This window comes from Pectinophora gossypiella, chromosome Z, assembly GCF_024362695.1.
Source record: "Pectinophora gossypiella chromosome Z, ilPecGoss1.1, whole genome shotgun sequence".
NCBI classification, from domain to species: domain Eukaryota; kingdom Metazoa; phylum Arthropoda; class Insecta; order Lepidoptera; family Gelechiidae; genus Pectinophora; species Pectinophora gossypiella.
Window position 1 is genome coordinate 7,522,214 of NC_065433.1, and position 27,164 is coordinate 7,549,377.

A 27,164-nucleotide genomic window follows, 5' to 3' on the forward strand; every position below is an offset into this window, starting at 1 on the left:
AAAGTATATTACTTCTCTTCATTTTGATTGGAGTAATATTGTGTGGAAGGCGAGTTGATCATGAGTGGTGTAATAACATGGGTCATCATTTAAACCCAGAAATAAAGATAAAAGGTGCATTTTTGTTATCCATAAAAGGTTAAACAAAGGCAATTTTGGACAACATCATCTAATTTTTTTCTCGAGAAGGTAGCCTGGATAGTCCCTCTTTAACACATGACTTGGCTGTATGGGCTTTGACCAAGTTCTACAGAATACAGTACGGACTGACAAAAAAAAATGTTATGGGAGAATTCATAATTCAAAAGAGTATTTATATTACGTTTTTTATTTATTTATAGAACATTTTGTGTATTTAACTGTTTCTCAATATCTATCCACTGTCCACGTGATATTCTTGTTTAAATTATTTAATTAGTCTAGTTAAGGGGACCATGTTTATCGTGGGTCTGACTGGTGGACTAGCGACTGGCAAAAGTACTGTGTTGTCGATATTTCGCGACAACGGCGTTGCTGTAATAGATGCTGATGAAGTGGCGCGAAAAAGTAAGTTGAATAGTATTTTCTTTGTATTGTTTGTCCACATTATGAGTAATTTATTCTTTTCTTAAATACAATAAGTATACAATACAATAAGAAGCATGGAAATGCTGCACCGACAAGAGCGTGGTTCTTAAATTGATGATGATGATGATGATAAATACAATATTTTCTTAATAGTTTTAGAACCTGGTACAAAAGCTTGGAAAGAAGTGAGAGAATATTTTGGCGAGGAAGTTTTACTGCCTGATGGCAAAATAAACAGAATAAGTCTTGGTGAGATAGTGTTTGATGACATTGAGAAGAGACGTAGACTCAACTCCATCACTCACCCTAGAATACAAAGTGCTATGATGAAGATGGCAATGTCTTATTTCTTTTCTGGACATAGATACATAGTCATGGAGGTACCACTTCTCTTTGAAACAGGAAAAATGTTAACATTTATGCATAAAATCATCACTGTTGTTTGGTAAGAAAACTTTGAATTATTAACTTTTGGCACTTAACTACTTATTCAGATTTAAATTGTGCAGTATAGACATAGATGGCTTATCTTATAATGATTGTATTTTTATAGTGAAGATCATCAGCAATTGGAAAGGCTATGTAAAAGGAGTGAATTCACAGAAGTGGTAGCGAAGAAGCGAATAAATTGCCAGATGCCCCTCAAACACAAAGTAGCTAACTCACATTTTGTGATAGACAACTCAGGAGACATGGACAACACGAGACTTCAAACTGAGAGCATCATCAGGCTGCTCAAAAGATCTAAGTTTACTTGGTGAGTTACATTCAAATTTATTAATTAAAATAAGAGAATACCTTCAGCTGCTTTTCGTCCCAGACATGTTGTAAAACTGGACATTGGGATTCTTTCTTTTCTAACATATTGCACCATTGTGTGAGATGGGATTATCACCTGTCAACATATGGTTTGCCATATCTTAGAACTTGGCATCAAAATTGTTTTCAGATTACTATAGGAATTATGGGCCTGAGTACGGGTACAAATCCTCAACAGAATGGGGTCACTCTGCATAATCTGTGAAAACACCAGAAGGCTTCTGAGCTTCTGGAAGGAGTTAGGTTGGCTTGCGTAGTCAACAATAGCTCGCATAATGGACTACTATCTTAGAGTCTAAATGCGGAAAACAGAGCCCACTAACTACGGGTCTGAACTATGGGCCTGAGTGTATGTATATCTTTAGGTATTGATTTGATACATTTGAAAATGGCGATACATTTCATCTTGGTGAAATACAAGTAATTTGTTCATCATAATATATGATGGCTGTACCTCTAATAAGGAATATTGTCGTGACTTTGTATACTATTCTTCTAGAAGGTACATGCCATGAAATTATTATCTTTTATCTTCTCTTGTTTTGAAGGCACAATCACATTTTATGGGTGCAGTATTTTCTGCAACATTAGGTGTTACAACATACAATTAAAATATTAAGATTTATTTAAATATTAATGTAAACTCTGTTCAAGTGAAGAGAAAAAGAGCATTTGCCTAACATAGCAATATTTACAGAATATTTCCAACAAAATATTTGTTGAGTATAATATTATTCTTAAAAATGGAAATAACAACCTTTATTCGTTGTTACTGTAGTTGGGGTTGAAATAATCAGCTAACATATTTATTTTTAAATTGCAGGTACTTCCGGGCAATATTTTTGATCGCATTTTTATCAGTTGTTTTTGGAATTGCCCATGTGGCAAGTAACTATTTATATAGTATTAAATAAAACTTTGAATGTAATATTATAGTATCTTTGAGCATAATATTAATTTGCTGATGTAACTTTGAATTCCATAATATAATAATTAGTAAGATAAAATATGGCATTTGTGGGGTAATTTGTATTTTTGAGTGGGATTTGGGTAGTATAATAGTATGGTTGTATAACAAAAAAGCTGGTAGCAGGTAGCTGGCGGCACTGCCTCTTTTACAATGTACCAGTTTATAAACATAGAAATATTAAGTCATAAGCAATTATGTAATGTTATGTGTATTTAATAGAAAAGCAGTCATCCGTAACTAGAGACAAATAATAATTTGTTATATTAATAAATGAAACACACTCATGTTTTGTAAGTGACAGTAGGTACATTGTTTACCAAGGGAATGTGATTGTCAAAGTGATCAATTGACAATGAGGGTGTAGGAATCGTACTTTATCGCAAGTGATACAAAGTGCGTTATACTACACCTAAAAAGAAAATAGCTAACATTTTTGTATAAGGCACCTATTTTTTTTAATTATGGCAATGGGTTGTTTAGTCTTAACTATAACAGTCAGTGTTGAAGTGATCCCAATAATATTCATATTGAGAATTCTTCGGCGAGTCGCGCGCGATTTTCATTTTTGTTCTTTCTTTTAACTATCTACATAGGTACAGCCACGCCACGCTTAAAGAAGTTGGATATAATAACATTTTGCCTTTTGGCAAGTTTCTACTGATAAGTAGTGTATAAAAAGGATAAAAGCGCGCGCGCATTTAACGGGGAGAAAAAGTTTTCATACACTTTAAAAAAAAAACAAAGGCACTTTCCTATTAGGTGTAGTATAAAGACTATTAGAATAGTTAACAATGGGAACTGAAATATGCTGTACGTTGCTTAATGGTTGTAATTCACTTTTTAGTTAATGTTCAATGTTAAGCTCGCTGCATACAGAGACGGCCTGAGTTCGAGTTTTTGTGCATGCGTTCACAGTGATATCTGCCGCGGCACAGCTCTCATACAAAATCCCGCTCTCCGGCCCGTTCAACTCGCGGCCCGCCTTTGCGTGCATTGGGCTTTATTATTCTTTTTGATCTGCTGTTCTATTAGGTTGACAAAGAAATAATATTTCAATTTCTCTTGCATAAGTCGCTTTCGGAGCTTTGTTTTATCTGATTTTCTGTTCAATCAAAGTTATCGATAAGATTTACATTAACAACTGTGTTCTACCAATAATAAAGCAATACATTGTGATATTTTAATAAAATTAATGAAATTAAATCAGCGCGTTTGGTGCCCCTGCTAATTTTTGGTTATTCAGTTTGTCGCTGCGGAACTTGTATCGGGACCACCAGGAGGAGGTGGGTGTGGACTCGACGAGGGCAATGTCGCCCGGAGTGGTGACACTTTGCCTGGTGTAAATGGTACTGATTTGAGTAGTAGATGAGGGGGTGACACCATTGTTAGACGTCGTCGAGGCGCTGGCGAACGCTTTCCTCTCCTTTTCACCTTCAGGCTCGGTCGTCGCAGGGGTAGTAGCGTCGCCTAACACCGTTGACTGATCTGATGAATTGCTGACCTTACCAGCCGCGGGGTGGTCGCCTTCTCCTGGTTTACCCTTCTTAGGTTGTGGTTCGAATACTTGCTTTATGGGATCATAACTGTTAGAACCGAATAAAGCGCTGAAACATAAAAGTGTTTTATAATACATTTATGTATGTTACGTCCTATATATCTTTCATATCCGTTATTTTTTGTATTAGGTAAAAACTGGAATAAGTGACGTAAATAGTTGTTAGGTAAACCTTGTACAAGACGATTGAGGTATATTTATAGTTAAGTCAAAATTGGTTCCACGTGAACAGTATCATAGAACATAATATAGTTTAGATTCTCCATTTATTTTGGTCATACCTACTTGTGTCCTATTTCGTGTCGGCTGTGAATCGCTACGCGACTCTACGACCTCACCAAATCGAACACGCACATCCGGATCACAGAAACAGTCTCAGGCCGTGTCCTTCACATACGTGTGGTAGGTACACAACACAGTACAATATACAATACTTTATTACACAGAAGGAACACACAACACTCAACGGTTACCGTCTTAACAACATCTATAGATCACAAGAGTTAGCAGCTTGCGATACGTACGATTTGACGCCCTCTTCTATAATATGGCGCTGGTAATCTTCTGTGGTTTGTTTCTCCGACTCGGTGGCCGCTCCGGGCTCTTTCGTTTCGCCGTCACGGGCAACGTCCGGAGACTTATTATCGTCTCTCTGACCGGATACAACAACACTACAACATATAACATTAATTTTACAATGTTATAATCAAAAGAGAGTACCTACAGAATGCACGCGCAGCAATTTCATTACGCTCAAATACATACTTCTACTATAGTAACATTATAAATCAATGCTTATGTAGTCGTAACCTGAGTCATGTCGAGGGCCTTTGGCTCAATAATAACCCTGACACCATGGTTGATGAGGTTGGTAATCCGCCTCATAACCCACGCGATAGAAAAGGAAAAATGCTTATACTAATTACTACTCAGTCACAGAATACATATTAGTATAACTACAGCCGAAAGGAGTAGTAGAACGTCTTTTTCACGCACGTATTATACATTGTATTTGAAGATAACAGATAGATGATCTGTAATTTATTTGGACGATAGGCTGATCATCATAGCATTCTTCATGCTATATTTTAGGGGGAAAATAGGGCAGTGAGTTCCCTCTTGCCTTCCGCCCCGTAATATTCTGTCTGAGGCACCTAGCGTAGTTTAATTCAAAGCCATAATCTTAATAGGCTGATCACCTGTCTCGAAGTCATAATAATGTAGTTTATTCTAGAGAAAATAGCCTTGCTTGCCTCCAGGCAACCGTAGGGAGAGAGAATTTTCATTTTATTGAGCCTCGGGACAGTGCAATATAAAACAAAAAATAAATAAATTGTAGGAAAAATAAACACATAGACCTACTTGCATTAAAATACAGTATACATTCCATATAAATACTTTATATATTTGCTAAATATACATATATATTACATACATACTTAAAGGAGGACAAGAAATCATCCACTTTTCACGATAATCACAACAGCCCAACGCATTTGATATGGAGTTGGACTTACAGCATCATCTTAATACCCAAGCACGGAATCATCTTAACATTTCGGATAATCAGGTGATTTCCAAGAACACATAAATAATTATATACATAAATAAGCTGTACACCCACGTCCCACAGCTGGGAAAACTCCTTCAATTAACTTTACGGAGGTAGCATACTCGACCACGCTGCTTCATTGCGGGTTGGTGAAGGTGTTTTGGCCAGTAGCATGGGACCAGCGGCTTAACGTGCCATCCGAAAAACGGAACCATCTTACTTTTTCGGAGAATCAGGTGATTCAGCCTGCAATGCCCTGAGCCTGAGAGATAACTATCCTTTTTTTTTACAAAAAGCTGGAGATGATAAGCAGTGGAACGAGTCCTGTTTTAGGATTTCCCGGTCCACAATAGTAATTCTCCGCTCATTGTGATGTAGGTAGCATAGGTACCAACAGTGTGATCAAAACTGAATTTGCACCTTTAATGCCGTACTAAGACAAAGAACGATGGGTGATATGGTTTGAAAGTATTGCACTTCAAAATGTTTGTGGCTCACTCAGCAGAGTCCACACAATACCAGACTCGTGGTTTCCTTTTATTTCAGGATGTCCACCACCACTTTATTATGATTATTTTTGCCTTTTTGTTAGTGAAAACTTTCCCGCCGCAGCCTTGTATTTTTTTTTAATAACGACTAACACTATCAGTTTTGTCGCGATGGAATTTTGAGACGGAATTTAAATACTTATAGAACAAGTGAAATGCGACTCGCTTATAAATAAAAATCTAAACATATAAGTAGTTACTTAAAAATCGGCCTGTATTCGGTATCGGTATTCGGCCTGTCTTTTACATCTATGTTAAATAATAAATAATATTAAAGAGCCGTGGTAGTGTAGTTGATAGAACCCTTGCCTCTTACTTTGCAGCTGCAGGTTCGAATTCAGTATAGGCCTAAACCAATGATTGGCGAATTTGTTTTCGAATTCATGTTTGGACCATAAATGATTAGTGCTCAGCGGTGAAGGAAGACATCGTGAGGAAACCCACATTCCCGAGAAATGCATTTTCAGAGGTATGTGACCTAACCTGTATGGGACTGGTTTTCCCTTCGCGGGTTGGAACGTCAGACAGGCAGTCGCTTCATCTTCAGGTTCGTTTTTTGCCGCGTAGGTAAGCGGACCCTGTGAAAAACGGGATAATTCTAGGGCCTAGATGTTGTGAAATATTAAATTATGTTATTGTCTTGTTTTTGCGTGTCGAGTCCTTTTATAATAAATGTTAAATTATTATACGTACTTATTTTGTATAAGGGTTATCAGAATAAGCTTCAAACATAACACACGAATCATTGTGATGTATTTTAAAATTTTACTGCATATTGCGTACTCCTTCCAATTGCCTGTGTACTTACATAGTTTCGTATTACTTATACCTGCTTAGATATACATCCAATCTCCCCTTAAAAACCTTGTTCTTCAGTGCGTTTGTATAGGAGCTTTGTACTAAGCAAACAATCATGATGAAATGCTCACTGACTACTCGGACTATCTTCAAAACTCGTGTCGCTTATCAGTCCATACGTTGTATATGATAATATTTAGTGTATTATTTTAGTATTAAAAGGGTCATTACAGGTACCCCTAATTTAGGTTTTAATTTTAGTCTCGTCATAGGTGTTCTATAGAGTTTTAAACTTCTATTTTGTTGGTCCCGAAAGGGTCCGTGATGAGAAAACGTACAAACTTGTAAATCATTATAGTATGCAGATAAATAGTATTGAATATTGAACTCTAAAAAGCGAGTAAAGCAGGGTTTTTATCTAGTTCCAAATGTATAGTTTTATGAATGTAATAACTTTTACCTACATCGATTGCTACAGTTTATTGAAATATTCAGATTACATTTTCTAGATAATTTCTTCTATAGGCGTCTAAATGTCCGCTGATCAGTTTCCTGTAGATCCAATGGTTATCATGATTACTTATTTTAGTAGGTACCTACTTTAAATTGTAACACAATTAGTTCGGCCATTATGACGCCAATACGGCTCACCACCTAGGTCGTTTGTCAGAAAGCTCTGTGAGGCGTGGATAATTAGTTCGTCTTGCGATGAATTCTCTCTAGGCTTCGAATATGTATAGGATTATTTATAAGTAGCTACAGATTTCATGTATAGGTCAAACTTAATAAAATCATCTTTATCACCTACATCACTGCCGTTTGTTTATCATACCCAACAACGTTATCATGAGTTTGCGGATGAAAAACTGTAAAATAATATGGGCAGTACTTAAGCATGGTTCGTCTTCACGAAAAATCGTTTTGAAGACATGTTTTACTTATTCAATATAGAAATATTTACTTACTGGTAACCTTATTTAGGTACTATAGATTCGTTGCCAAAGAATAACACCACGATCCGTGTTCAGCGAAAAATTTTCCATTGAAGTCGCGGTTCTTGGAAATATTAAAAAAATAGGAAAGAAAGGGGATTGTCTATTTAGTGGAGCACGAGGGAACTGAGCGGTGGGCTGAGAGCCGAGAGGGCGGAGTGACGTGGGAGGAGCCACGCGCCGGCCCTCCGTCCTCCCGTCATTGCTGTACACATTGTCCTTGCCGCTACAAGTCTAATTCGGCCCTCACGGTGCAATATTAATGATTTTAGAAATATAATGACTATTGTATGATGTTTAATATGGACACGAATGGACACCGCTGCCCGCTAATAGATAGTGCAGGTGTCGTGCCGATAGCGATGAACGGGTCACCCTCCTCTGGCAACAGCTCGGACATGTTCCTCTACGATGACTCCTCCATGTCTGACGGCAGCCTCTACGCCAGCGACCAAGAAAACCACTCCATCCCTAGAAAAAGGTACGTCTATAATTATTAATTATAATAAATTTTATGAATGTAACGATGTTCTTAAAAGCTATGCGAAATTATTTAATTTATTATCGCACGAAATTTAAACAATTTTATTAGTAGTGAACATTGTGTCGTGTTACGGTGTTTATTTATTATATTTATTTTATTTTATTTAATGCTCAGCGAATTTAAGTATTTATGATTCTCAATTAAAAGAGTTGATTTCATACACATTTTCTAAATATTCAGTAGGTACCTGCTTTTTTTCAGAGAAATATATAATTATTCAGGTCACTTACTGCACCGACCTTACATTAACTACTTGATTGATAAGTTTCATCAAGCAATACAATTTTCATAAGAAGGAAAATTGTACCATAAGTACCTTTAATTACCACAAAATTATAAATAATAATTATATTTATCTACCTTATTACGTGTTTTGTGGTGCGAAATACCTGTATATCCTCGGCTATAAAATAAAGAATAAGTAGTACCTACACCACAGCTATAAATTACGTATTTTCTTTACATAAGAACTGCATGCACCTCATAATTCAATTTTCAAATTACAATTTGTTAACATGCTGTAGATAATTAGTTGTTTTCCCACTTTGGTTAAGCGGTTTTCGGTGGATTGCAGAAATCTTACTTATGTAAGGGCATAGGGCGCTTACTATGGGCGATTGGTGACTTTTTTTATCGCTGCGCACGAACGAAACTAGTCTTCTTTTTCTATTGTGTGGGTTGTGACACCAGGGTTGATGAGGTTGGTAATTAACCCTGGTGTCAGGGTTATTATTGAGCCGCCAAAGGCCCCTGACATGGCCCATGTAACGACTAGATAAATCAGTAAGTAGTAACCGGGACCAACGGCTTAACGTGCCTTCCAAAGCAGGGATCATCTTACTTTTGGACAATATATACAACAATAATCAGATGGTCAGCCTATAATGTCCTAACCAAACTAGGAATCACAAAGTAATTTTTGTGATATGTCCCCACCGGGATTCGAACCCGGGTCCTCAGGACCAGGGAAGTCGTTAACGAAACAGGTGCAGTATATGTAACGCTCTCTATAAAACTGCATCAGTTTAGTTCGTGCTCGTGCGCAGCGCTAAAAGCACCAAGAACTCCCAATGCTATTTACTCATCATTTAGCTTATGGCTTAACCTGTATAGGCAAAGAACTCGTTGGTCACTTTCTATCATTGTATTGCATCAATCGCTCCGGTACAACTTTCACGTAGTTATGTACGTACCTATGCGATAAAATTTCTTAACAAGCATATGGCATCTTTGTTTTTAAAAAGCATTCCATATAGACTTCCGTCATTGAGATGGTAAAAGTTATAATTAGACCGGGAGTACTGACATTACGACTAATAGGCACTGAATAGGTATTATTTTTACATAGGTAGTAGCAGTAGGTACCTCAACTATGCGCTGCCCGCGACTTTGCCGGGGTGGACTTCGTAAAGTAAAGCAATGTAAACCTATTACCTTTTTTTTCTGAAAAGAGTACCACTTATCGCTATCGGCCCACTAAGGTCGATTAATTGTTTCAAATATGACGCCCTGACGCGAGGTTCGGTCCTACTGTTGTCATAAATTTTGTACCGGGTGTATATTTATCTTGAGTTTCATAATTTTGCGACGGAAAATTCCACTTGATATCAACTCAGAATCATGGTCTGAATCATCCTCCTTAGTATTCGTTACTAACACCCTGTATGTCCGGCCAAGTAGTTAATGCCGCATGCGACAAATCTACAATAAGTCACGTCAATAAAAGAATCTGTAAAGTTTTAATATTTAACAGTTTTTTTTACTTTTATTTACTTATAGGGCTTTTAACAAAATTTGTTATGCCAGGCCCCATCTATCAAGACTGACTAAAACTGATAAAAATCATATTTCATTCATGCCCCCACCCACAACAGTCTAAGATGTGATGCTGTTGTGAATGAAAGCATAAATCAAATATGATTCTCTGCTCGTAGGCTCTGATAAAAAGGCCTCCAAGACACCTGTTGTACAGAAGACGGAATATACCTAAGGACAAATAAATTACGCATAAGACAATCGGTTCTGCTTATTTCTAGGACTCTTCCAGCGGGCAGAGACAGTACTGTCATGTACAAGGAAGGATTGTGGTTACATTAAACAATTTTCGGTTAGTTGAGTACATATAATATTCTATTTGGGGACGTTAATGGGCTGATGATGATGATGTAGCATAAAGCGATCAAACACATCAGTACCTTTTTTTTTGACGTGACTTATTGTAGAACAGTAGTCCACCCAACGAAGGAAAAATAGAGGAAATAATTCGTGTAAAAGCGAGTTTTTGCATAGTTGTAGGGAATGGTGTTTTAAACAACATACTAAAAGTACAGTTTCATGATAACATCAGTAGTCATTGGTGTATAATATTTTGCTGGATTTTACATATTTAGCACCCTGCTAGGTGAACAGGGCGGTAGATACCTTCCATAACAAGACAATCGACTCATTAAATTAAACAACTAATTTCCTTTCAAAATAACGCGCTTGCAGGGAGAACATAGGAGAGCTCACGTCATCACAGTGTCTGCCTATGTTTAAAACACTGCCTTTTATACTAAAAGTATTTTTGTAAGATGTATACTTTTATGACTTGTGCGACTTTTGTTTCTGCCTATTCCAGTTGACGTGATTCTAAATATTATAAGTGTGAAAACCGCTGAACCGATTTGCATGAAAACTGGACGAATTTAGGTTACTTTTCTGGGATGGTGTCAGAGCATCGGTTAGGACTAGGGTAGAGCAAATATTATTACTAGTAACAAAACCTGACATTAAATTGAAGAGAGAAAATTTATTTACTGTTTGTAATATTTTATCAAAGTTTATTATTTGTTAACTAAACAATTTTTGTTCCTACTATTTTTTTTGTAAATAATAAATAAAAGATTTACAATTACAGTTTAATTTTGTTTAAGTACGAATAATATTATTAATACATAAAAAAGAAAATGGCTCAGCTTGTGCTTGTGCTGAGTGGAGCCATGCTATGGCACTATGCAGCGCTGGTTTTCAGCTATTTCCTCTTGTGCAGTTTTGATAAATCTTTTTACTTTCGTAAGATCGGACTGCCGGCGGCTTCACAAGCGGCGATCCCGATGCCCGCAGCAGCAGATCCAGCAGCGGCAGGCGGCGAACATGCGCGAGCGTCGCCGCATGCAGTCCATCAACGACGCGTTCGAAGGACTGCGCGCGCACATTCCAACGCTTCCCTACGAGAAACGGCTCTCGAAAGTAGATACCCTCAAGCTGGCTATAGGATACATCAGTTTTCTGGGGGAACTGGTAAGTTGCGCAGTTGGCTATCGACCATTGTAGGTGGTACAGCTCATTGCCTGTCAGCACGTTGGTCTAACAAAGCTTGGTGCATCGCGGTTACCTAATACCTGACTCGTTCATCATGAGACGGCTATCGACTCCAATCGGGAATGTGCTCAGGAACTTCTATTTTTATAAATAAACTAGCTGGTACCCGCGACTTCGTCTGCGTACTTTTAATTTGAATATTAAGGATTATATAAAAGGAACGGTATAGCATGTGATTAAAAGAGAGTAAGTAGGTATATTTAAAAAAAATAAAAAATATCTGTTTACAGTCGTTATAAAGTACCTATGTATTCCATTGAGTGGCAGAAATTACCTAGGAATATTTATCGGTCCCTTATGTCCAAGACACTTACAGGGGTCAGCGTCACGTTGTGTACAAAAATATTTTAAAATGACCTAATTTAAAACTTTTTTGTACACAACGTTTGCTATTTTGTTATTATTTGTTAAAATGTAGAAATTGTTTGGACTCGACACTCGCGAGCAGGCCACGTATACACCACGTGCGCTCCCCCACCACAAGACAGCGCCGTTGACTGCCGCCACACTTCGGCGAATGTGCGCGACGACGAACGACGACCGACGGCAGTGGCGGCGATGCAGAGTATTCGTTAAAAGGAACTTTATCTACAAAAGCCAAATTTTTTTAACTTGATACACCCAAAACTACTAAATATCATGTTCCTAGGTTCAGTGGTTAATATTTTGTATACAAAAAGTTTGGCTTCGTAGTTCCCGTTCCGAATCCGTTCCGTTCCGTTCGAATTTCGGAAAATCCGTTTGTTGAAAAACTCTGCACATCCTAAGAGACCTACGTACCAAGTTTCATGGTTTTATCTTCAAAAATGACGAATACCCATACAAACATTCAACCCGTATTTCACCCCCATACTGGTAAAAATTTCAAAATGCTTGAACAAACGATTTTTTGTTTGTTATTTAGTGCCTAAACACAAAATTTAATATTTTTATCTTGAAAAATGACGAACCTCATAAAAAATTTCAACACCTATTTCATCCCCTCAAAGATCGAATTTTCAAAAACGCTTTAACAAATTGTTTTTTTATTTCTTATCAAGTTCCTAAATATAAAGTTTCGTGGTTTTATCCCCAAAAATGACGAACTCCCATACAAACTTTCAACCCTCATTTCACTCCCTCACTGGTCGAAATTTCAGCAACGCTAGAACAAATGTTTAATTATTTTTTATCAAGTGCTTAAATATAAAGTTTCATGGATTTATATTTTAAAATTAAAATATCCCATACAAACTTTCAACCCCTATTTCAATCTCTTCGTCCCTTCTTTTCGCAATAAAAGGTATCCTATTTTCTTTCTCAGGGTCTAAAGATTGTCTGTGCCAAATTTAATCAAAATCGGTTGAGAGGTTTTAGCGGGAAAGCGTAACAGACAGACAGACAGACAGAGTTACTTTCGCATTTATAATATTAGTAAGGATTATTTTCCCTCGTTAAATAGTAAACAAACTAAGTGTAGGTGTTATAATTTCGTTGACGAACTGATTACCTATCCGTTTCTTTGTCTAAAATGAGTATTACCTTATTACTATGATTGATTACTGGGCTTAAAGTTCGTATAAATGTCTATCGAATTACCTCCTCAAGTTTAAAGCGTAGCTAGTCATGTAGTACTATATTAATTATGTGGTGTAAGTAATTAGATTTTATCTGTATGTAATGTAATAGTTAGTTGAATAAAAAAACTTATACAAATCAGATCAATTAATTGGCGTAATGTGATTCTAGAAAGAGTTTTAATGTTAATAGATAGCTAGCTATAGCTATGTGTAGGTTCCTGTAGGAATGAGATATAACTGTTTAATAAAGACAGTTGCATCAAAATTTTATCATAAATTCCCTAAATTATAGCGCCTACCTACCCTCTAAGTTAGAAAAGTGATCAAATACTAACTTGAGGTCACTCAGTTTAAAAAAAAACATCGAAATCATTCCAGTAGCTATGGCGTCATGCGCTTCTTGACACGATCACGAAATCTAGATTTCCGCGGGAATGAGGTATTTTCCCGCCATAAAAAGTAGCCTGTGTCCGTGCCTAAGATCCTATCTTTAAATTAACCAAGTCTTATAAAATTCCGTTCAGACGTTAAGGCGTGAATGAGGCAAACTTTTAAAACAAACAATTAAAAATCACTAACCTAGTTTTCTGTCTACTGCCTACGCCTTAAGTACGATAGCATAAATATTAATAGGCCATATCCTTTTCTAGATTACTATCTATCAGCTAACTAAATTTCATCAAAATCCGTTGAGCCGTTTAGGCATGATAGACAAAACTCCCAGCAAAAACCATAAAAAAATCACTAACTCAATTCAGTTTTCTGCCTACTTCCTACCCCCTAAGTACGATGACGTGATCAATTTGATCGTACAACCGTTTTTAGATAACCAACTATTACCTTACTAAATTTCATTAAAATCCGTTCAGCCGTTTAGACGTGAAAGAGCAAAAGTCCCAACAAAAACGACTACAAATCACTAAATCAATTTAGTTATCTGCCAACTGCCTACCCCCTAAGAACGATGGCGTGATTATTTATAGCCTATGACCATTTCTAGGTTATCATCTATCACCATACCAAATTTCATCAAAATCCGTTGAGCCGTTTAGGCGTGAAAGAGTAACAGACAGACAGACAGACAGACAGACAGACAGACAGACAGAGTTACTTTCGCATTTATAATATTAGTATGGATTTACTTTGTGATCCCTAGTTTGGTCAGGACATTACATGCTGATCATCTGATTGTCTGAAAGTAAGAAGATCCGTGCTTCGGAAGGCTCGTTAAGCCGTTGGTCCCGGTTACTACTCACTGATGTAATTAGGTAGTCGTTACGTGAGCCATGTCAGGGGCCTTTGGCGGCTAAATAGTAACCCTGACACCAGGATTGATGAGGCTGGTAATCCACCCCTCAACCCCACGAGAGAATTGGTAAATCTATATTTTTCTACGATGAGCATTGAGTGACGATTTGCAGGTGATGACTATCAGTTACGTTTGTTTGTATTCTCACATAAACACAAACAAACAAACAACAAACAAACAAATTGCAAATTGCAGACAAATTGCTTATGCAATTTTGCAGGACATTGCATTTATACTAGTGGTACTTAAGGCTTAATAATAATAAAATAATAATAATAATGGCAGAATTACATAAATGGCCCACGCCCCCTGACATACCTACCTAGATCATGGTGATAAGTACAGCTTGATAATTTTCTCTAAAAGAAAGACTTTGTTAAAGTTACCCAAGTAGGTACATCGATTTATGCGAAAAAACTATAAGCGCCCGTTGTCACTCACAGGTGTTGTAGGGCCCTGGCTGATGTGTAGAGGATGGTAAAGAATACGGCGACTTAGAGTTGACCACGTTATATTTTCAATACTGGCACAGAAGTCGTTTATAGAAGCAGAAGACAGAGAAAAAACCAGTCATGTGTGACTCCGACTCGCGCACCGAAGGTTCCGAGGCTTCGAATTTGTCTCCAATTGAAATAGGTCGCTATTTATTTGCCAACTGCAAAAAAAAAATGTAATGGCAAAAACATTTTTTTTTGTTGTTGAAAATATGATGTCTCCATACAGCGACGTTGGTCGCGAGTAGTTTACCAACTGCAAATAAGGTTTTCCTTTAATAAGTGTTACCTTTTGAAGTTCGGAACCCTAATAGTGAGGGCGATGGACAGATCCTGTCACCATACGGTCTTGGAATGTAGTAGCAGTAGCCGCGAGTTGCCCTGTTAACTTGTAATTCTGCCCACCCCGATGGGGATACGGGTGGGATTATATGTAAGTATATATTATACGCAAGTTTGTTTGTTAACAGGTCAGGGCAGACCGCAGTAGTTCAGACACCATGCTCTCAGGAGTGACGAATGCTCAAAATAAAGAAGAGCAGAGAAAAGTCATCATTCGAGGTAAGACAGCCAAAATAATGTTTAGAATGTAGGTACTGGTGCACTATAGCTAGTCGACATTTTAACACAAATTGTAGTAAACTTTAATAAACAATTTAAATCAAAGTAAAGTAAACGGATAGAGAGATCCTGGTAAGTTACCAGAGGGTTTGTCAGTTGAACGTAAGTGGTGAAATAGCCCAGATCATCGTAGTTTCCTAGTGTTACTGATTCGAATTCGAGGCAGCCAATCAGCTCGCGACACCAAACACTTCAGGACCCCGATACCGACCCCACCGGCGTGGTCGACGATTTCCCTCAATCAGCGCTTATCGCTATTGACCCACTAGGGTCGGTTAATTCTTTCAAATATTTTTCCTCTCAGACGACGCTCTGAGCCGAGGTTCGGGCTCAATTGGGCACCCTCAGGTCTGTCGTCTTAAACGTTGTACCGGGTGAGACCCTTCAGCGCTCCACATTTGTCCAGCCAAGTAGTTAATGCCATCTGCGGCAAATCTACAATAAGCCACGTCAAAAAAAATGTAGAGAGGCATATGATGGTCTTGTTACGTTATGGGCGATTGTGCCTCTCTGTTCTCTTTATTGTAATATTCTACAACTGAAATAAGTTCGTAAATAAGTCACGTCAAAAAAAAACTGATTCGAATCTCCTTGGGCTCTACACCATATTATAAGTTTATATCTAGTTTATATTCATAGATAATTATGTCACGTGGTTTCCAGGATGTGGGTATTTTCAAATAAAACGTATTTTTTTACAATAATTAAAAAACTACACGTGGTGCCCTGCCCTCGGCATCTCTAGTGGAGCATGCGATGATGATGCGTCGTTCGGGCCATGCCGTGTCACCCCGTCAGGTCACAACCCCTGCAATTTGTTTGTGCACCTTGCGTTGATCGATATCGCACCGCGCACTGCAGTATGCACCTATTATATTCATATATTAATGTTAACATCCTTAACAGAGTAGGTATAGCCACAATCCAAGTATTTGGTAGACAAGCAGCCACTTTTGATTGGACGTGTTCTTCATAGATTACTGATATCATGTAACGTGGATTCTAGGATTTTTGCCCGGTTAATGGCAATAAGCTTGCCCCCTATTACATGGGACTTAAATGTCTCTGCCTACCCATTTGGGGATACAGGCGTTTTGTTAGCAAGCAGCTGAACTCGCTCTATGTTTTTATTCTCAGTCGAACTTGGAATTTTCGAACTTTTTATTTATTGAAGAATTTTATATTATTTTTATTATCCTTCAATAAAATGTCGGCGATACTTCATTCACTCATTCGCTCCAGACTCCACCAACTCCATTATTCGTTCGTTTGGTCTATCGATCGGGCGAGTTGTGTGAATTATTGGTCGCGTACCGGGACTCGCCGGGTTTTGTTTCCCCTCTGAACTTTTAAACAAAAAAATAAATACTATCTCAATTGTAAACATGCACGATAATCTACTTCGTGCCTTCCATCTCGACTATCTCCAGGAACTATCTTACGAGACACCGGAGCCGCAGAATACGCTATCCAATAATTGCAACCCATGCAGGCCAAACAAGAAAATTCTCCTGCTAAAGAAGAAAATAGCTCTTATAAGCAACGTCATCGAGGAAATAGTAAGAAATGGCGAAGTAGATAATTGTCTGCTCCAACCCAACGATCAAATTTTCATCGATTACAAAAATATATTAGTAAAGTTTGCGACTGCAGAATTTGATCACAGGTATCAGGCAGCGAAAGCAAAGAATATTCAAGAAAAATAAAATAAACGTGCAGTCAAGCAATTTCAATCGTTATTGATACAGAAAGATAATGAAACAAAAGATGCAAATTCTTTAGTGAAGAAAGACAAAGAAAATTCATGAACTTGAAAATTTGATATTTCAAGACCAATCTCGGATTCTTGTATCGAAATTAAAAAAAAAAAATCCAATACTGAGGCTGTTGATTCTTCCAAAAGTTTTCGTCTGTTTGAACATTTGACATTTCGACAAAAGCTGCGGATTATAAGATATGAAAGCCTAGTAAAAAAATAAAAATAATACGGCTGATAATTCACAATCCGAAGACGAAATCAGTGAAATAGATTTTGATGAACCATCTGCACCATATTTACTTATATGAAAATATGCTTTTGGGATAAAAAGAAATCCTGCTTTTATACAACCCGTTTATATCGTAGCAATAGACTGAAGCTGTGTGCTAGGTGATCCATTGGAAAGCTGTCGACTGTCATAAAACACTTCCATTTTGAGGTTTCGTAACTCTGGCTACCCTAACTTATTTTTCCTTAAACTACTCAGCAAAAAAGTTGGTAGTATCCCTAATGCAATTAAGTTATATTACCTAAAAGAACTCAGTTCATTAAAGTTATTCATGAGAAAACGTTCAAACGCGAACTCGCACTTAATTTTGTATGCGCAAATGTCGAATTGCTATAATGTAGTTTTAGATGAATTGCCCCCATATCTTAAATAATAAAATGTTGTTTTAAATTAATAGCATTGCGTGCATAATGTACCATTATCCCTGGAATTAGGCAGCAATTGGTCCAGGTGTAGTGGTGTTCCCACGGACATCGCGTGCTCATCCCGTGGGATTGGGGGGCGAAGGACATGTCCAATTAATTGATGTCTGTAATTATTTATTGCACATTTGAACATGGTGTGAATAGGCTACTTGACAATCTAGTCAAATAAGATACCTACTTTTTACGAAACGTCAAAGTTTCTTTGGAATTTGTATGGAAATACTGTCCTGTAACGTCATCAATAAAAGCGGTCAAACATCGTAATAAGACTTTATTCATAAATAAAATTCAAAAATAAATGTGTAAAAGTAAATTGAGATTGATTTTTGGTCATCTAGCCTCTTATTATGATAATAATTATGAACACTGCCCTTGTAACTATGTATATAGTAAATGATAATTAAATTCATAATTCAAGTTACTTAAAAGTAGATTATCTTTATAAAGCTCATTCAATCCCCGAGCAAAAGTATTTATGCAAGTGTGCTGCACTTAGAGTGACGATCACATTGTAAACAGGGGCGCAAGAACATGAAGGGAATGTACTTGTATTTGCGAATCACGCCATAGCAAATTGATAGACCCCTTCTTCGTGGAGGGGAGTGGATGAGAACACTATTAAGCTCTTTGACACCCTCTTGTGATTTTGGAAACTAGCGTACTAACGGTAGATGCAGTTCAAAGTGAGTTCGACTACGTATCTCATAATTATCATGGCAGCCTGCGCTGCGGGATCCTCAACGCAAATTTACCTAAGTATTTTCCTATCAAACAATGAGGTTTTCGAGAAGATCATAGAACAATATGTTAATCGCGCTCGGAGGGCCGTGTCGTGTTGCTCTATGTTTATATAAGCAAGGACCATCTTTGGTTTATAGGTGTTTATTTATAGGTCTTCCATATAATAAATTTCATTTGCATAAAACATAGGTATTAATATTATTGTTTAATGTTACGAGTAGTAGAAGCTCTAGCAGAAATCTGTGCTTAGGATCTTTTCTGAAAGGTTTAAATTAATTATTTTTTTCCATCTATTGTCCCGTATCGACATCATAACAGGGACTCAATAAAAAACTCGCAGTCCTGTAGAGTGGGCGCCGCATAATCTGTTTTTCAATTAAAAGAAACACCTTATCGAAATGTAATGTCGGATTTACATACAGATTAACGCGCACGTGCGCCCGGGCCCCCAACCTTATAATATCGTTGTTTTAGATAACAAAAAAATCTAAACATAATATTATACAACTCCATGCTTCGATTAATAACTGGCCACTCGGGATACGGTACATGACATGCCCTAAATATTGATTCTAAAAATATCTTTGACATTTATTTGCATATTTCCTTAATTTCCTTCCATGATTTTAATTTTCCATACGTTTTATCTATAAACAAACTTCCATGATAAAATATAAATTGGGAAATATTTTTTAGAATCTTATTGTTTCATATTTTTGTGGGTCAAATTGTCAAGTTAATATGCCTATTAAAATTTTGATTGCCCGCCAAGTGTACGACGCCACGGGTGTGCCCACGGTGGAAGTGGACCTGGTGACGGAGCTGGGCCTGTTCCGGGTGGGCGTGCCGTCCACAGACGTGAAGAAGATAGGCGAGGCCGTGCAGCTCCGCGACAACCAGCCCGCCTGCAACCACGGCATGGGCGTCACTATGGCCGTCAAGAACATCAACACCATCATCGCCCCCGAACTCATCAAGCAAAATTTCGAAGTCATTATGCAAAAAGAAATCGATCAATTCATGATCTCCCTCGATGGTACCGAAAACAGGTCGAGACTCGGGTCCAATTCTATCATGGTCGTGTCGATGGTTATAGCAAAGGCCGGCGCAGCCAAGAAAGGTGTCCCGCTGTACCGCCACATCTCGGACATGGCCAGCGTGACGTCCATCGTGCTGCCCGTGCCGCACTTCACCATCCTCACCGGCGGCATCGTGTCTTCCAACCCACTCGCCTTCCAGGAGTACTGTGTTATGCCTACCGGCGCCTCCTCTTTCGCTGATGCCATGCGCATGGGCACAGAAATATACACTTTCACAAAGAACGTGATTAGAGAAAAATACGGCGTTAACGCCACCTACGTGAGTGATAATGGCGGCTTTTCTATCCCTTTACAAAGCCACAGAGATGCACTTCTGTTTTTAACCGATGTGATTAAACAGTGTGGATACTTAGGGAAAGTTGAGATTTCAATCAACGTGGCCGCTTCTGACATGCACAAAGATGGTGCGTACGACCTGGAATTTAAAAACGAAAACTCAAATCCTCAAGAGTACATGTCGTCTGAGAAGCTCGGCGAAGTATATCTGGATAATATGAAGGAGTTCCCTGTATGTTCGATAGAAGATGGATTTGATTTTGATGATTGGGCTGCGTGGTCTCAATTAGCTATACGGACACCGAACCAAATAATGGGGAATGATTTGACTCAAACTAATCTTAGAAGAGTTGGTTTGGCTGTCGAGAAGAAGGCTGGAAATGCGATCGCTTTGCGGATCAATCAGGCGGGAACGCTGACGGAAGTGATTGATGCTTTTAAAATGCTGAGGGCCAACGCTTTCGGGATCTGCGTGGAGGACCGGTGGGGGGACACGGAGGACCTGTTCCTCGCCGATCTCGTGGTGGGGCTGTCGGCGGGGCAGTTCAAGTGCGGCGCACCTGCGCGCTCCGAGCGCGTCGGCAAGTACAACCAGATCATCAGGATCGAGGAAGAACTAGGAGCCCTAGCTAAATACGCGGGCAAAAACTATCGCCTACAGCTATGAGTTGATCTTTTGCTGTCTTGTTTTTATTTATAAAGCAATTAAAATTGTGCACGATAGTTTCTTTTTTATTATTTGATATAAATAGTGACTTATTACTTTTTTAAATACGGGATTGCAGTTCTCGTATTACTAACATGCGACACGCGGACAAATTACCGGAAGCAGTCGTAATGTCCATTTGTGCGTACTGCGACATGATTCTAAACTGTCATTAAAGCGGCGGTGCCCGAGTCCGTTGCGGTCCACGCGGTGGGTTGGACTTGGTTATTATAATTTGATGTGGTCAAAATCTCAGCCTTCAATAATCTATTGAGTATTTTATAAACTCTGAAGTAGGCAGGCCTATTCCGTAACTCAGTGGACAACTGAGATCAAAGATAAAAGATAACGTAAGATACTTAAACCCGAGCTCATTGACCCTAAACTTTCTGAGCTTGACCTTCCAAAATGTTATTTATAATAAGTAGATTAAGAAAATAATTTAATTTAGATTTATAACCGACCTCAGTTGTCCACCGAGTTACAAAATACACCTATAGAAATGTAAAAAGCATTTTTCGTTGCAACTCTTTGTAAATCACGCGGTTTAATATTTTCTTACCTCACTGTCTGTGTGTGTTATTGAAATAACTTGCATACGTGTATTCGCGCCCGTTATTCCTAATGGGGCGGGCAAAGCCACTAATCAGATATCTTGCAGCCATTTACAAAGCGCTCAAGTGGACCACAAATGTATGTTTATTTTTTTATCAATTACTTATCAAAATCGGGATCTTAATATTCAGTCTTCTTTGAGAGCTTTAAATAATAGAAAAAATACAGCCGGAATCTTTCCTTCCCTGTGGATCTTCATTACAGAAGAGAGATAAGTATATAAATAAGCACTTATCTAAAAAATATTCAAGTAAGTACTTACTTTGTTTAAAAATCAAAATTAAAAATAGTTCATTTTCACTTTTATGTTTTATAGTAATAGGTGTAAATATAACCACAAGGTCAACCCTATCATTATCGATAAGGGCCCCCGTAAAGGGCCGTAACAGCGCACACGTGCGTTCCCCTCGGGGGACCCCATGCAAGAATAACACCCTCTATTTATACCACATTTGCGAATAGTTTAGTTAGTTGCCCCGAGGGTGCATGGTCTATCCTCTTTCCCAAATAATTGCAGATAAATAAACTCTGAATTTGCACGCACTTGGGGCCATTTAGAAGCGATTGTGCGGACGTAATTAAATGTACCGATTAAATATAGCTCTCTTTGTACATTCAGTTGCGTGCGGTCGATTTTTTTAAGAGGTAGTTGATAATGATTTTATTATCCATGACTCAGAAATAAAAATAGATACTTACCTATGTGTCGCTGTAGTGAAAGTTTTCACTTCGCCAAAGATTCTGTTAGATAATAGGTACGAATACGAAGGTCATTATTGCCTAATACGGCCGCTGTAACTCTAACGTCATAAGTTTGTATAAATAGAATACCTACTGATAAGAGAACACAAGTTGAGATAAAATAACTTGTTATTATTTTAACAAACAAAAACACGCAAGATTCAATGTCGCAATGAATGCTTATCGTATCGTTTTAATAACGTTAGATTTCCATAAACACAAAGCAAATTGTAGATTCCTACTTACGATACCACTAGTCCCACTCACTTAGATTCGTTTTATCAACGTTAAGAGGAATATTTCCTGTATTTTATGCTCTTAAATGATTATTGACCGTTGCTCTCCTAATGGATAAATTATTCGGAGCTTCCTTCACTGTAGTATCTGATAGCCTGTCTATCAGATAGGTAATTAAGTGTCTGCTGATAGTACCTACTTTTACTTGCCCGATCCTGCGTCCTGAAAGGCGTGATGAAATAGGCCTTTCGCGCAGATATCCACAAAATGACTGCGAATTATTTCAGTTGTTGTACTTTCATCATCATTATAGGCCTCATCTTTCTATTGAAAACGATTTAAGAAGTATCTGCGAGCTATCTTATCAGATAGCAAGATTCCTCAAGTGGACCACAGTGGCCTGATTAGGCCAAGTAGTTAATGTCATATGCGGTAAATCAGCAATAAGTCAAGTCAGGAGAAAAATTTGATATTTACCTATTTGCAACTTGGCGTAAGAAACTGTATTGTTGCAGGTAATAATTTCCAAGCGCACTCGTTGTCATGGTCTCGGCGAGGCGAGCGACCGCCCGGGAGTACTCTCCACGCCAAAATCTGGATGCCTGAAGACCCTCGCATCTTTAACAACACTCACAACGTCATCGAGAAGGAAGAACTCAGATGAAACACTTCAATGGAAACTACTAGAATTTAAGCAACTTTATGATCTCAATATGTAACCAAGTCATATTATGTAACCACCATTTATGTATTCTACATACCTATTCAATCGTAGACCTTAGGGCGGTATTAATAAACTAATAATAATAACTAATAACTTTATTGCACAAAATAGGAGAAATACAAAAATTGTTTACTTAAAACTAAAGGTGTGCTTATAATCTAATTAGTTTTCAGGAGTTGTACAGGGGTCCCCAAACTAGGCAATGCCTGAATCTTGGGGAACCAGATATTTTTTTATTTTTTTTTTTATTAGCCTTAATTTTACTTACAATGTAAAATTATAACAAAAAACAAAAGAAAACAAAGATAGGCATTACAAAATAAAGTGTAGTATAATTGTAAATTGAGGAAGAGGTATGTAGAAAATTTATTTTACGAGGTCTTCAGTAGTGGTATAGTCCAGGGTGAGTAACCAGTCTGTTAACACGGACTTTGCTAGCGGAATAGGGCAGTCTATAATACAGCAAGACTTAGCTACTGCATTGTAAGTGCGAGATCTCACAAACTCTCCAAATCTACCCGCGAAAGCCGTGTTAACAGTCGGCAAAGGTACGCTGAAAGTGCGTTTTTTTAACAGTTCTTTATATGTGTCAGAATTTAATATGTGTTTGTGGGTGATAATGCATGTCTTTAGAATAAATAACTGTCGTATTGTTAGTACCTTGGCTTCCTTATACAAGATGTCTGTGGGGTATCTGTAGGGTTTCTTCAGCATTACTTTTAGAACTGATCTTTGTGCTCTCTCTGCATCCTTGAGCTTAGTTTTTGCAGCACTACCCCAAACGGAGACACAATAGCTGGCAACCGACTGACATATAGCTATATAAACAGATCTTAAAAGAGTTTTATCAGCAGACGACCTTAATTTCTTAATTATTCCTATGGTCTTTCTAATTCGTTTTGAAAGGCATTGAATATGAGCATCAAAATTTAAATGTTGATCTATCATGATGCCAAGATACTTGATATCCATTACACGCTGTATGGTACTACAGTTACATAGTTGTGGAGCTGCCATATCACAAACATGAATTTTAATGTCATTTGTTACAGGTGGACTGGATGCGGCGGTTTTGTGGAAACATATGTATTTGGATTTTTTGTTGTTTAACGTTAAAAAATTATTCCTTAGCCAGTTATTAATGACTGACATACCATGCTCAGCAGATTGGAACGTATCTTTCCATTTTTTCCCTTCGAAAAGAACAACGGTGTCATCTGCGTAGCAGATAACTTCAGCATTTGGTAGAGTAAGATTGTGGATGTCGTTCATATAAATTATGAACAAGGTAGGTCCTAATATACTCCCTTGAGGAACCCCGAAATGTACTGGAGTAAGGTCACTTGTATGGGATCCTATTCTTACTAACTGCACCCGACTAGAGAGGTAACTAGTGAACCAGTTGAGGGCGAGTCCTCTAACACCAAGCTGTTTTAATTTACTAATTAAAATTTTGGAAGAAACGGTATCGAAGGCTTTAGCCAGGTCTAAGAAGATACCGATGCACTTGCTATTATTGTCAAGTTTATTAGAAATAAGCTCAGTTAAAAGTGTAGCCGCCTCTTCTGTAGATTTATTATGCCTGAAGCCGAATTGTCTGGATGAGAGAAGATTATTAGACTCTAAGTATTTCACCAACCGTTTATTTACTATTTTTTCAAGCATCTTGGATAATACGCTAAGCAGTGATATGGGTCTATAGTTCCCTGGAGATGTCTTAGATCCATCTTTATAGATGGGAGTGATAGAGGCCACTTTCCAGAGCTCCGGGAAACGACCTGTACTTAAACTTAAGTTGAATATGTGAACGAGAGGAGAACATAATATGTCCCTTATATACTTTAAAAGACTGGAGCTAATTTTGTCTAAGCCAGGGGCACTATCTGTCTTAAGTTGGTTTATAATGCATTTTACCTCTAGTTCGTCCGTGGGTTCCAAAAAGAAGGAGTCCATTGGTCCATTGGTATCAGGTACATTATTTGCCAGTTGGTCCTCAGTGACATCAATTTCTTGAATAATCCTCTTGGCCAAGTTTTCACCAACGGTAGAGAAGAATTTGTTACAAGTGTTAAGGGAATCTACGGTATTAGCACCTATTGTTGTAAGTTCAGTAGCTTGACAATTTTTTATTTTATTGGTGTTGCAAATTCTCTTAATGGTCTTCCAGAGTAGTTTTGGGTCGCCGCTATTGGACTGAAGTTCTTGTTTTTCATATTCAATTCTTAATTTTCGCAGTAACATATTATGGAAGTTTCTGTACCGCTTGTAAGTGATTTCAAGAATCTCGTCGTTTGGAAATTGTTTAAGTTTTGCATGCAGGCGATCACGATGACGAGTGCATCTAAGCAGACCTGGAGTTATCCACGGCTGGATAACGTACTTTGATCGGCTGATTTTTATTTCTTTCGAATTATTTGCAATGGCCGTCTTTATTAATTCCATTAACATTTCCACAGCTTTATCGACGTTATCCAGTGCTGTAACCACACTCCAGTCTACCGACGCGAGTTCATCACCTACACCGTCATAGTCAATTATCATACGCGATCTTTGTATGCTACGCTTTTCGTTTGTGGTGAGTCCTACAATGACTATTTTGTGGTCTGTAATATCAGAGTTGCAGACTATGCCAATGGCAGGGAATTTGGACTTAACAAATCCGTGGTCCAGACATGATGTTAACCGAGTAGGCATAGTTATTGCTGGTATAAAACCATGTTCCGCAAGTAAGCAAAGATATTCGGTTGATTCAGATGATAAAGTATTGATATTTATATCCCCAGCTAATATGACACTTTTTTTATTTTTGTGTATTTCGAGGTTATCGTTTAATGCGGACAAGAAAATGCTGAAGTCTCTAAATGCAGGCGATCTGTATATGCCAAAAATGGTTACAACATTAGGTATATCTATTATTAGACAACATGCTTCATCAAAACTTGGTTCAGTCACTGTCGCACACCAGGAGGATTTAGTGTAAGCTACTACTCCTCCATTTTGATTGATATTATGCAGTGTGAAATGTGAGTCGTAGCCTGGTATACTATCGATAATTGTGGAGTCATTCAGTCTACATTCTGTAAGGATTAGTATGTCGAATTCTAAATTGGTTCTGTGTATGTATACTAGTAACGTATCAAGATTCTTTTTAACACTACGAATATTCAAAGAGATTACTTTAAAGCTGTATTTTTTGGTAATTAGGCTCTTGCATATTTCCGGCGAATTTATTTCGTGACATTGTATATCAAGCATCGAGTCAATGTCAGTAGTTAGGTCTAAGTTACCCATATTTTAACAGAAGTAATTTCTATCAAGTTTAAAAAGTTAGATGTGATGGCTTGAGGTGTGCAGAGTTTGCAAGAGCATAATATGTGAAAATTAAGATGATTATAGAGTAAAAGTGGTTGTAAACTAGAGGTAATATATAAATTCAAAAAATGATAAAATGGTGATAACGTGAAGACCAAATATTGTTTTTGACAAGGATTTTTACCTATTTTTAAGTGTAGATTTTGGGTGTAAATTGTGCGTATAAACAAACAAAAACTTAAAAAGTAATTAATAATCAAAAAGTAAAGCATAGAACTTAAAATAAACAAAACAATGAGATCTGCAATGGAAGTGAAGTTATTAAGGAACTTAATCTTAAACAGTACGTAGTGTACAATCAATAATTCAATTAGAGTAAAGATATTAGGAACAAGAAGTTAATTCCAGTTGACGCTCGGGCGAGGTGTTGTGTGTTTTAAGCTTTTCTAAGATAGCATCCGAAGTCACGTGTAAGACAGAGCTGGTTTCCGAACGTCGCATGAATATATTCCCGTTGGATGTCCAGGAATATTTGAAACCCAATTCAG

At 37.7% G+C, this 27,164-nt stretch overlaps 3 protein-coding genes across 4 annotated transcripts; 2 read left to right on the forward strand and 1 right to left on the reverse strand.

Moving 5' to 3' along the window:
* LOC126380532 (dephospho-CoA kinase domain-containing protein) lies at window positions 1-3,559 on the forward strand. Its single transcript, XM_050030003.1, has 4 exons — window positions 1-546; window positions 721-1,012; window positions 1,121-1,324; window positions 2,210-3,559. The coding sequence occupies exons 1-4, from the start codon at window positions 435-437 to the stop codon at window positions 2,298-2,300; spliced, it is 699 nt and encodes a 232-aa protein (XP_049885960.1). The 5' UTR covers window positions 1-434; the 3' UTR covers window positions 2,301-3,559.
* Window positions 3,560-8,023: 4,464 nt separating this feature from the next.
* LOC126380513 (enolase-like) lies at window positions 8,024-20,948 on the forward strand. The gene is made up of 4 exons (XM_050029974.1): window positions 8,024-8,282; window positions 11,405-11,627; window positions 15,541-15,631; window positions 19,642-20,948. The coding sequence occupies exons 1-4, from the start codon at window positions 8,092-8,094 to the stop codon at window positions 20,946-20,948; spliced, it is 1,812 nt and encodes a 603-aa protein (XP_049885931.1). The 5' UTR covers window positions 8,024-8,091.
* Window positions 20,949-23,376: 2,428 nt separating this feature from the next.
* Window positions 23,377-26,758, reverse strand: LOC126380517 (uncharacterized). 2 transcript variants are annotated; one of them, XM_050029979.1, is made up of 2 exons: window positions 25,219-26,758; window positions 23,377-24,122 (listed from the first exon to the last, which is right to left on the reverse strand). In XM_050029979.1, exons 1-2 carry the CDS (start codon window positions 26,593-26,595, stop codon window positions 24,024-24,026), a joined length of 1,476 nt encoding a protein of 491 aa, XP_049885936.1. In that variant the 5' UTR covers window positions 26,596-26,758; the 3' UTR covers window positions 23,377-24,023. The 2 variants fall into 2 exon arrangements, with proteins under 2 accessions (XP_049885936.1, XP_049885937.1); XM_050029980.1 differs by having other exon boundaries at window positions 23,377-24,136; window positions 25,219-26,757.
* Window positions 26,759-27,164: the final 406 nt, after the last annotated feature.

Excerpts from the sequence above, each read along its gene's own strand:
- LOC126380532 (XM_050030003.1), top strand. The coding sequence starts at position 435 with ATGTTTATCGTGGGTCTGACTGGTGGACTAGCGACTGGCAAAAGTACT. Across the intron at positions 547-720 it reads TGATGAAGTGGCGCGAAAAA|TTTTAGAACCTGGTACAAAA; the intron begins GTAAGTTGAATA and ends TTTTCTTAATAG. Across the intron at positions 1,013-1,120 it reads AAAATCATCACTGTTGTTTG|TGAAGATCATCAGCAATTGG; the intron begins GTAAGAAAACTT and ends GTATTTTTATAG.
- LOC126380513 (XM_050029974.1), top strand. The coding sequence starts at position 8,092 with ATGATGTTTAATATGGACACGAATGGACACCGCTGCCCGCTAATAGAT. Across the intron at positions 8,283-11,404 it reads CACTCCATCCCTAGAAAAAG|ATCGGACTGCCGGCGGCTTC; the intron begins GTACGTCTATAA and ends TACTTTCGTAAG. Across the intron at positions 15,632-19,641 it reads GAGAAAAGTCATCATTCGAG|TTAATATGCCTATTAAAATT; the intron begins GTAAGACAGCCA and ends CAAATTGTCAAG.
- LOC126380517 (XM_050029979.1), bottom strand. The coding sequence starts at position 26,595 with ATGGGTAACTTAGACCTAACTACTGACATTGACTCGATGCTTGATATA. Across the intron at positions 24,123-25,218 it reads AACCCACGGACGAACTAGAG|CTATATGTCAGTCGGTTGCC; the intron begins GTAAAATGCATT and ends CTGTTTATATAG.